This window comes from Phymastichus coffea, unplaced genomic scaffold, assembly GCF_024137745.1.
Source record: "Phymastichus coffea isolate CEN01 unplaced genomic scaffold, Cenicafe_Pcof_1.1 PCOF00210, whole genome shotgun sequence".
Lineage (NCBI taxonomy): Eukaryota > Metazoa > Arthropoda > Insecta > Hymenoptera > Eulophidae > Phymastichus > Phymastichus coffea.
Window position 1 is genome coordinate 115,057 of NW_026707021.1, and position 11,952 is coordinate 127,008.

At 33.4% G+C, this 11,952-nt stretch overlaps 1 protein-coding gene across 1 annotated transcript; it reads right to left on the reverse strand.

The window, feature by feature from the left end:
* Positions 1-125: 125 nt before the first annotated feature.
* LOC131674078 (ankyrin-1-like) lies at positions 126-5,796 on the reverse strand. Its single transcript, XM_058952570.1, has 4 exons — positions 3,195-5,796; positions 2,753-3,116; positions 2,318-2,688; positions 126-2,169 (listed from the first exon to the last, which is right to left on the reverse strand). Exons 1-4 carry the CDS (start codon positions 5,794-5,796, stop codon positions 1,505-1,507), a joined length of 4,002 nt encoding a protein of 1,333 aa, XP_058808553.1. The 3' UTR covers positions 126-1,504.
* Between the last annotated feature and the right edge of the window lie 6,156 nt (positions 5,797-11,952).

The window sequence follows — 11,952 nt, forward strand, 5'->3', positions numbered from 1 at the left end:
ATTTCTCTTATTATTTTTATGCATCATAAAATTCTATATCCCGCTTCGTGATTATATCTTAAAAACCATTTTATACATGGTTACTTCACAATGAAGAAAGAGGCGGAAGAAGAAAGCGAATCAAACCTTTTCAGTAGACAGAAGAAAATGCAATTTCCTTTTGTCAAAATAGTTATTAATCAACAGTAAATACCGTATAAAAAACTTCGATAAAAATTTTATATTAAACTTAAAATCGTATAATTTCAATGCAAAACATCATTAATAAGTTAATTTAGTAATTATCATAATAATTCGCTGCAGTCAAAAATTTGTTACAGCTATTTGGTCGTTCAGCAAAAACATTTTTCAAGTATCCCCATAAAAAATCAGGCGACGTTAGATCTGGTGAGCAAGGAGGCCATTCAATTGGTCCCCTTCGTCCAATACATCTGTTATTGTAATTGGCATTTAAAAAGGTATGTGCAATGAGTGCATAATGCGGAACAACACCAGTTTCTTGAATCCACATTTTTGTTCTTGTTGCTAAGTCGACATCTTTTAATAAGCCTGGTAAATGATCTCTTAGCAGTGATAAGTAACTGTGTCTGTCAACGTTCTTTAAAAAAAATAAAGTCCAATCAAAGTACATACCTAAAAAAATTAGGATCATCATGTATCATTTGTAAGGCCCTTTGGCAAAAAACAATACATATTTAATGCCGATTAGGCTGTAAAACCTGCGTAAAAGTGATATGGTAAGGGTGATTGTTTACAGCTCTTAAAATTGATAAGATAAAATAAATGGATTTATGTTAATATTTTTTAATAGTACACATTTGAGTCGATAGTTTTTATATTTTGGAATTCATTCTTATTATTATTATTTTACAGTAATTATTTTCAGGCACTTTATAACATTATAAAATTTTAGCAATCGTTTTTTTTTTGGCACATAAATTTGTAATAAATTATGATATATTTGACAGGATAAAACATAATTCACAGGAAAATTCTTCTATTTATTTTTATACTATATCTTTTGAGCTGCAGAGCATGATAGTTGAGAGAAAATAACACTTAAAAATCAATACTTACAAATAATAATGACAATGATTTATAATATAATTTTAATTTTACCTTAAGATTCGTTCCGTTAACATAGCAATTATTGGATTTACCTAGTATAGCGTAACTGGATCATCCCCATCATTTTTACTTCTGTATTTTCGTACAATTCAATAGAACACATCAGAGTATGAAATTTACATAGAGTTAATTTTTTCGACTTGTACATTTTTCGTTGTATACAATTATGTGAATAAACTTATTTCGATTAAAAAACCAGTCTTTTAAATTAAAAATGAAAGCTTGTTTTTTATTATTTTAACAACATACCCATGATGATGTATAATTAAAAAATATTAGACTCGTTATACAAAAATCATACAAATAGTAGTATCGACATTAATTCTCGGTATCTACTCCTCGATAAAACAAACATTGCAATCTTTGGATATTAAAACTAACCGAATAGTTCTTTCGCATTCTTAATAGTAATTTTCATGTCAGTATTCGGAAAATAATCCAGTATAAGTTCTAAACAAAGATCCGGAAAACGAACTCCACAAATAGCAGTGATCGCGTCCCTTGTTGGTTGTACTAGTCGCTGTCTAATACAAGCCTTTCTGTACTGCTTAGCTAGTAATTCATGAAACTCAGGAAACTCTCGGCGCAATTTATAAGGGCATTTGAAAAAATTGTCAATCACATCTCTTAATTCAGAGGATAGCCTTGGATACCTATATATTGCTTCAAATTCCGATAGAAAATCTTTTACAGTTATAAACTGAACAATAACAGTTATTTGGGCTTTTTTCAACTCATCTTGACAATTTTGACACATTATGTCATCGTGATGTACTTCAAATTCCCTTCTTTCGATATAGGTTGAATTTAAATCATTAAGTTCAAGTGCAATGAGTTTCAATTTCCATATGTGACATTCAAGCGTTCTGATAACTGCCTTTTTGCGAAATTCACATGCACGATAATTGACGTTCGAAAGAATTTGCGAAAATGGAGATTCGTTTTCGTTATCTACTATGTTCACATCAGCTCCAAGCCGGAGTAAAGCTTTTACTGCCTCTACATTAGAAAAATTCGTAGCTTTATGTAAAGAGGTTTGTCCTAAAAATAAATACCAAAATATAAAAATGATATTACTAAAACTACATAATCTTGGATATCGATAACGCATAAAAGGGATTTGGATAATGATTAGTTGATTGTATAAAATGAATGAAATAAATCGTTGATGACCATTAAAATGGAATACCTTTTGTATCCTGCTGATTAATATCACAGTCCTTATCGATTAAATATCCAATACACTTTAAATAATTATCAACGGTCACTTCACCGTCATGTTTAATTGCGACAATGCTGTCAATAATATTAATTCCGTTTTGCATTGCCATCTTCACCGCATCAATTTCCATGAATCTTTCCAAAATCGGTTGGAACTCTTTTGGTGCTATACTGAGCATTGATGATCCGATAATTCCTTGCTCAACATCTGAGACTTTTAAATAGCAGTTGTGAGTTAAAAAGAATTCCAGTGATTCGATACTTAGACCACCATAGTCTAAAAGACAGTCGAAAACCGATTCTCCTTTCAAATTTGTAGTATGGATATCAGCTCCCAGTCTGTATGTATAATTCATTAATTATCAAGTATTTCGAATTTTATACTCATTCTACATTCGCTTACTTGAGCATACGCGCGATAAGTGGCAAATTTATGAATTTACTTTTGATGCCAACTTGAAGCGGCTCATTACCGTATGCATCTTGAGCTCTAACGTCAGCGCCTTTCTCTAAAAGAAGGTAAGCTGCTTCCGTGCGACGATCAGCCATCGCGAAATGGAGAGGCGTGAAACCGCCGATATATGTTACAAAAGGGTCGACTTTTAGATTAATATCGACTCCATTATCCAAAAACTTGTTTATTACTTTCAAGTTGTTTCTTGCGCAGGCGAAGTGAAAATGTGAAAACCCTTGGGAATTAGTGGGATTGACATTGTATGATCGCTGGCTTTCTAACAATAAATCGACAACGTCTGGCATGAATTCTACTGACAAAAAAATGAAAATCAGATTGTGTGAATGGCAATTAACTGAAAAATCAAAATTAACAGAAATTCACGTCTTACTTTCGTGTTTATCATTCAAGTAAAAGTCCTCGCATTCAAGCATATCTTGATATAATCGGTGGAGCGGCGTACATCCGCCACAGTCAATGGTGACGTCGGCATTATGATCTAAAAGCATATTAACGAGATCAATAATGGTGGAAGAAGGCATATCAAAAGTGGTGGAGGACGTAAAAATCATATAGAGGGGCGTTGCGCCCTGCAAGTCCCCGTCTATACTAATCCGCGCATTTGCGTCAGCTCCGTTATCCAATAGCCATGAAACCCATACGACATCACACGTTCCACAAGCGAAGTGCAGCAGCGTTATGCCACTATCTTCAACGTTATAAAATCCTTTCTTTAGCACTCGAACCAGCGGCTCGGTCCAGGCATTGTCCAGATCGTATATCGAGTATTGCAAGAAGGAAACTCCTGTGAGATCTTTGATGTGCACGTTTGCACCATGCTTCAGCAAACTCTTTATAGCTTTGATAGAATGGTCCTTCGCTATGAGCAATGGCGTCTTCCCAGCTAAGCGAGCGAGGAAATTTGGTTTCGTCACTTTAGCATCAACGACGGAGTCGATATTTGCACCTTCCTGCTTCATCCGGTTTATAGCACTTTGGTCATCAGCTTTGACAGCTACGTGCAGGTGAGTCAGGCCGGCTTGGCTCACGGCATTTCGCAAGTTTGGAATCATTTTGAAAAATGATTGAGCGAAGTTCTTTTGTATCCAAACGCTATATCTAGACATTATCAAGTGAACCGGGGTGAGATCCAGCGTGTCTCTAGCGTAAACGTCAGCCTTGTTCATTATCAAATACTCTGAGATCTTTTTATGGCCAAATGCTACGGCTATGTGTAGAGGCGTCGAATTTACTCTTATAAATGACATAGGTTCGATTTCGCACTGATATATATCTGGCCAATAAAAACTGCACTTTACTCGACTATTCACGTCGGCTCCTCCTTCTATATATCTTTTAATTGGATCTAAATCTCCTGATGTACAAGCTATGTGTAAACTGGATAAGCTATTCTGATCAAATATATTGTCTTCTGACAGTTTCAACATTTCTGTTACTGCTTTTCTTTTGAACAGGCAAAATGCCAAGTGAATTGGAGTTTGTCCCTTGGCATTTTTCTTATTGACACTGCAGCCACATTTCAAGCACAGTTCGATTCTTTTCCAATACAATGCCTCTTCCTCTTCTGTGCAATTGTAAAAGTCATCATCAACACTCTCGGTTTGTGGTAATTCAAATTGGATTACATCTTCACAAAATAACTTCTTTTCGTTTAAAGATATTGACAAGTGCAGCATGTTGTAGCCAGCCCAAATTGGTGAAGTCCATGGTATTATTAGATTAATGTCTTTGAGCTTATATATAAAGCTCGTAAAACTGTCATAATCATTCATAGCTAATAACAAATCTGATAGTTTTGTTTGATCATCCGAGAGTACAATGTCTTTCAATTCATTCCTCACTGATAAAACTGTTTCTATTTCTACTGGTCTGAATCGTTTTGCACATAAGTCCAATGGAGTATCTCCCCTCACATTTTTAATCGTGATATCAGCTCCATTTTCCATAAGAAAAACCATGGTTTCTACATTAAAGATGGAAGCAAAGTGGAGTGGTGTCCAACCTTGCCAAAATTCAAATTTATCCCTTATTGACATGTTTATATCCATATTTTGACTCAGATAATATTCTATTGTTGATTTATCTTTCAATGTGCTGGCTAAATGAAGTCCTGAAAATTTTCTATCAGATATAAACAGTTCATTAGTAGTTTTTGTGAACAGCACTATTTTGATAATGTGCTCAATCTTTTCTTTTTGCTCTACATATTTCTTGGATAGTCTACGTTTGCCCATTGTAATAACATTTGTCATTCTCATTAATCGTTCAATTAGTAGATCAAAACAGCTTAAGTTTTTTGCATTTTTGACACGTAAATTTGCACCATATCTAATTAGAATATGTGCAGCTTGAACAGATGAATATGCTATTGCACAATGCAGAGGTGTATATCCTTGTAACTGCTTTATGTTCACGTAGTCATCATAATTATGATTAGATTTATATTGGATGCGCTGTTCAAGAGGTTCTTTAGCTTTAATGAAAAATTCTACAGCTATTGCATGGTCTACTATGCAAGCAATGTGGAAGTGGCTCACTCCATGTTTATCCATTGGATTGAAAGGGATGTTAAAATCAACTTGTTTGGACAATAAAGTATTTATCATAAGATATTCTTGCATTTTTTTATCTTTGTAAGACTTGTATTCTTCAGAATATAAGTCACCATCATATCGAACTGTATTAAAAGCTATTCTTGCAGCTATATGAAGAGGAGTACATCCATTTTTCTTACCTTGTACTACTAAATTATTACCATCATGCGATATTAAATGCTCAATAAGATGTGAGGCTGTTGTTTTTACACCAAAATGTAATTTTGTGTAGCCTGTCCATTCCGATATCTCTAGTTCATTAGGACGATTGTCTGGTATCGAATAATGACTAGCCACATTATTTAAAATGTTCTCTGTCTGCTCTTTTGCATAAGTGTAGTTGTTTTGAAATTGAGCCATTTGTAATTTATAATCCATTGTAAATGTGAATAATTTTTTTACTTAGAACAGTGTCCTACAAAAGTACAAATAGTGATTTTAATTGTATTGTTAATTCATATAGAGATCTCATTTACATAATAGTTTACATTAGTACATTTATTGTAAATATTTAATTATTAATATTAATAGTTCGTGATGGAAATTGCCTTGACTTTATTGAAAAAGCTAGTTCAAGTGTTCTAAAATACAAACAATCATAGGATATTTCTTGAAAATTGAATTGTTTTTTACAAGTATCAAAGAAAATTTTGAAAACAAACTTGAATTTACATTTACAATCACGAAAATAATAAACAGTCTCGTTCATTTAATTTTTTAACTTTTTATACCTATACTAAATAAATAATTTAAAACAGTATGAAAATAAACTGTTTTGATTAAAAATTTGTTTCATTTGTGTAGATAATTCTACATGAACATTTAAAAATATTGCCTATATATATAAAACAATCAAACCTAATCTCAATGTCGAAGAGCAGGTTTTTCAAGATACTAGCAAATAATCGTTATTCGAACTGTTGAACTATGTTATCCGAAAAATTCACAGTAATTTGTAATATCAATAGATCACTTTAACATTCATATTATTTCAATTTTTTAAGCTTTATTTGATTCGATATAATGTGAGCCAGTTAAAAAGTATTATGCGTCCGATGTGAAATCATCGGAAAATTGTAATCAAACCAGACAAACTATAACGTTTGGCTAATATATCAGGTTTACTTAAGCCCCGATCAGTCCCCGGTCCTATAGCTACGTATGAATACGGACGGATACGGATGCGAATCGCAACTCTAGTAACATCACTAAAAATATCTAGTTCGATTATTTAGTACCAACACTACCGGTAGTGAGCAAAAGTAACTGTTGTTTAAAACTGTAGCGCCGAACGTATGTACCACATTTTATGTTCAAATGTCAGGTCTACAATTTACTTTTCAAATTCTCATGAATATTGCTTATTGATGAGTATGTTAATGTAAAAAAGCTTTTGGGATGATTAATACATATCATTTATATATATTTTCTTCTTCTTCTTATATATTCAAGTACTTCCATACAATTAAGGCCTAATTCCACTAATTGTAGTTGAAAGTCTATCAATTCTTTATCATTTGCCATCTTACAGACTGTGATAATGTAAAGGTTAGATAAGCGTTCATTAAGGGTGTTGCCTAGTCGGCGGGGTAAAAAAATTGCTATTTTTTGGAATTTTTTTTTGAGTAGATTATGAAAGATATGGATATAAAAATACATAGGTATAATAAATTAGATCTTAAATTCCAAAAAAAAATTTTTTTTTATTCATTTTTTTCAAGTTTATTGTACGAAATACGTAGTTGAATATTGAGCGGTAATTTCAAGACAGCTTAGCTGTCGCAACATGATTTCTCAGCAACGGCTTATCTGAAACAAAAAAATCAAAGTGTTTTAGATTTGGTATGATAATAGCTACAGAATGGACCATAATTATTAAGTTTGGGCTAATTTTATGGATTTTACTTAATAAAATGTGAAAAGTTGAAAAAAAACGGCTTTTTTTGGCATTTTTTGGAAACAAAATAGTAAAAATCAAAATTATAACTTGTAAGTGGTCCACTTTGTGGATAATTATGTATAAAATATGTGGTCTAAATTTCAAAAGGATCGGTCCACTGGTTCCGGAGAAATCGTGTTGCAGGTCCGAAAAAAACGTTGAGAAAAACGCGGTTTTTAAAGTTTTTTTTAAACAAAAAATATAAAAAATATCTTACCAAAATTTAATCTGCAATGCCTGCACCACATGAAGTACCTTTTGATTGATCGAAATCTTGATTTTCTTCCAATCTAGCCTTTTTTCTCGCTGTTCTAGACTCTTTGGAAGTATTCAAGCTGTGGCGATTTGCTTCTTGAACACGCGTGGAATCGTGATCAGCGATGTAATTCACAGAGCTTCAAAAAAATACACTTATACTGCTCCGATTTTTATAAAAATTTAACACAATATTCTTACATACATATACATTCGAAAAATGTAAAAAAAAATCGATTTTTTCAAAGTGCCCGACTAGACAACACCCTTAAATATGGTACGTTCGGCGCTACAGTTTTAAACAACAGTTACTTTTGCTCACTACCGGTAGTGTTGGTACTAAATAATCGAACTAGATATTTTTAGTGATGTTACTAGTGTTGCGATTCGCGTTCGTATCCGTCCGTATCCATACGTATTGTACAGTGGACGTTACTTAATTCGCGACGCGGGAAATTTAAAATTGGAAATAAGCTACGTCGTTTGAGCACCACTGTACCCGACCGAGGTTAGATCACAGTTTTTACCTATGAAGATGCAAGGTTTATGCTTCAAGTATAAATGGCTATTCACGAGTTTTGGTTGGCAAGAATTAAGACAAATTTGGCGCATAGATTAAAAGAGAAGCAGCAGACAGTGCAGGGCAGCAAAGGACCAAAGAAGGATTCAACAGTCAGATAAGTATCATTACTTCACATTATTACAAAGTTTCCAAATAAGATAAATTTACTTTGTGTAACTTTGCAGGTCTCGAACGGAGAGAGTATTTAGAAAATATAGAGCACTTGGTACCAGCAATTCCTGGCAACAGATCGATTCTCTGATTAAGACTAATCAGAGTCATTCAAGAAAGCCTAGCCATATATCAAGAAACTGTCAGTGGTAGTAGCAGAGAGAGAAACAAATAATGCAGAAGATAATGAAGAAGACAGTGAATCATTGGAGAATGCTGTGCTTCAAGACTTTCTAAACAACAGCAGTGCTTCAGAAGAAATAATTGAATTTGTTCATAGACTGTAGAGGGATTCGTGTCAAGCATAATTATTATGCAGTGTATTTGTTATAAAAATGTACGACTATATTGTGTGGTTAGTGAAAGTATGAGTGACAAGTTTGTGATAAAAAATGTATCATTTAAATTACGTTATTTATTTCTTAGCTACCTTTTATACAAACTAATAGAATTCATTTTGAATGCATGGACAAGAATTCTACAACATCAAAGATAGATCACTCTAAATGTAACAAGATTTCATTGTACCGCAATTAATATTATTTTAAGGTTATAATATTATATGAATTTATTAAATATGATTAATTAAAAAAGTGTAATAATAAAATCAAATTTAATAAATAATAAATTTAATAAACAATAAATAATAATAATAATTATTATTACTTATTGTTCGAACTTTTACTCTTGAGTTATTTGTGTGCCCACATCAAATGGATTATATTTAGCAGGCAATAGTAAATGCTAATTCGAAGACACCTAAGATAGTCAATATAATATTTACAATAACCTAATCAAATGAGTAATTCTAAGAATGAGGAGAGTGATGATAACAAAAATTAAGTACATCATATTATATTTATTTTTATAAATTACAATATATATATATACATATATATATATATATATATATATATATATATATATATATATATATATATATATATATATATTTGCTGGCTAACAGGTCTGCAGATACGTACTATCGTATTCGAGGGCATCTAAGAAAACATTTTCTACTTACATATTTAAAGTGATACTTCCTTTTTATACTGGCCTGATTGTAGTTAGTATTCATGAGGATGCTCGAGCTTGCGACGTAATTGTTTGATGGTTTCACGTTGATGCTGGAGATTGCACGTTGTGATCGAACACTTCTCCATTCTTCGGACCCAGCTTAATGTGAACGACGGCTCCTTCCATCTCTTCATTCCCCTCTTCATCGTCCGCTTCATTTTCCACTCCGTCTTCGAGCTTCATCCTCTGGGCCATCCAGCTCCTCCTCAATAACTTATATTGAGTCATCCACGACATCGAGAACTTCAAGCTAGTTGTGGGGATCGTCGATCCCGAGGTTGTAAATTTCTATACCCAAACGGACTTGCAGGACGTATTTATCTTCGTCACTAACGTACAGGCACCAATCCTCGTGTACAGCGCGAATGGGATTGTTAGGAATACTGCAAGGACGGAAATAAATCTAAATTAGGCGGTAATGATATATACACAACTGCAAAGTCAGATATACTTATTTATATTTATTCTCAATGCATTCAATTCTGTCTGTTCGGTTCATTTACGAACCTTTAAATATAAAATCAACATAGACATAGATGTGTTATTTATACAAGACTTAATACAAATGTATGTGTGAATCAATTAATTATATAAACTGATAAACATAAAAATCACGTGGGAATCGTTTTGAATTAAAATAAAATGTTATATTTTATCATAAAAAACTTAACTGAGAATAAAGGAAGTAATTTTGATAAAACTTATCTATTATAAGATTTGCTTCTTAATCTGTAAATTTGTATAAAAAAGTGAGGGGAAGCTATATTTACGCATGCATTTTTCACGGAATCACTTTCAGCAGACCAGTTTCAGTAAACAGTCCAACAGCGCTGTTTAGATATTCGGATTTTGAGTAACATAATTTTCACTCCAATACTTCGAAGTAATAAGAAGTATCGAAGAGACAGATTTTAATTTTTAAAATAATTTAAAAGTTGATAATCGATACTATGAGCTTCATATTTAAGATTGTTCCCAACATTTGCGCAGAAATAGAATATGCAGCTCAACTTCTGCTTCATATTTTATCTTTCTAAGAGAGGAAATACAAAATAATCATGCATGAGCTGTCAACAGTCTACATAGTTTCGCAGTGATGACGTTGCGATAGGAGGCGAGCTTTTCTCAGTTTAATGTACAAATCTGAGCTGAGACCATGCAAAGTGGTTTGTGCAAGGAGAATAGCGTATAAATGTGTTTTCAGTATGCTACTGGGATAAACAAAAAGAAACAAGGTATTAATTAAGAATTACATTTCGAAATTCTAATTATACTAAGTTTGATGTGGATGGTTGTGAAATGGTTCTCACGAATCATGTTTTTATAAACGGGGCAAATATAGCGATATCGAACTAGTTTTTGTGCTTATACTGATGAAAAATACTTTTTAAATAAATATATCAATATTCCAATCGCTATACATTGTATATATAGTGTATACACAACTTACCTATATATATGTATTTATTATATATATTGTATATAATATAATTATATTCTAAAATTTTTTAAATTATAAATTTTCACGTCATTTTACAAACCAAAATTATTAATTCCAATCGAGTGTCTAATTCATTTTTCTCTTTATATTAAATCCGATTGACAATTGCATTTATTACATTTTATTGTAGAACAGCACTGATTGGCACTCGAAATTCATGAAAAAATATGCTTGCTATCAAAAAATTGTTCAGCGCCAACGGAAACAACAAGAAAGTACCACGAAAAGACGGTATTTCGGTCTCGCGCGTGCCTGCTGGCTTGCACTCGCGTCCCATCGACGCTGCTCGTTTCAACAAAGCGCAAGTTTTCTACAACAAGCCGAATGAAAATGCAGCTGCTGCGACGTTCAGCGACTTTGGAAAACAGCAACGGACAGGCGTAAAGTTTTTTTTATAAATAATTAAAAACATACTAGCTATCGAGTAATAAAATTCGTTGAAATTGCAATGCAATTCAAATCCTGCAGGCAAGTACGGATGCGAAAGCGCGTCGTTTAGCAGCTTCCGTGACATCAGCTGGTGATTGCGCATCCAGCTTCGAATCGCGGCCGCCAGTACCGCCAAAAAGGCAAGCCAAGCGTCGACCACCACCGTCGCGATCACAACACCCAGTTAGAAAGACAGCAGAACGAGAGTCATTTCGCGGGACTTTCTCTCGTCCAAACTTAGCACCGCCGCCATCGCCGCCACCGCCGCCGCCGACAAAATTGCTGCCAGCGCGACCGCATCCTTCGGGTTGGTTTAAAAACCGTGAACCTAACTTTTACCAATAATGCGCTCACAGGAGACCATTTATTTGATTTTTAGAAACATGTATACTAGTAGAGTTGCTAGAGGATATCGCTGATAAATTTCTTGGAGTGGCAAAAAGTATCATCGCCCAACTAAAGGCTAATAACGCAACAAAAAATCAGCAACTAGTTGAATTTGAAAGGACTATCGCGGATTTGATAGCCGAGACCCGTCAAAAGGATCAAGTGGCTGAGGCACAGCGGACCATAGCGGAATTGGAGGCTGTGCTCCACGAG

Coding starts and splice junctions, on each gene's coding strand:
- LOC131674078 (XM_058952570.1), bottom strand. CDS start 5,796: ATGGATTATAAATTACAAATGGCTCAATTTCAAAACAACTACACTTAT. Junction 2,689..2,752: donor CTTATCGCGCGTATGCTCAA/GTAAGCGAATGT, acceptor TTATACATACAG/ACTGGGAGCTGATATCCATA. Junction 2,170..2,317: donor TAATCAGCAGGATACAAAAG/GTATTCCATTTT, acceptor ATTTATTTTTAG/GACAAACCTCTTTACATAAA.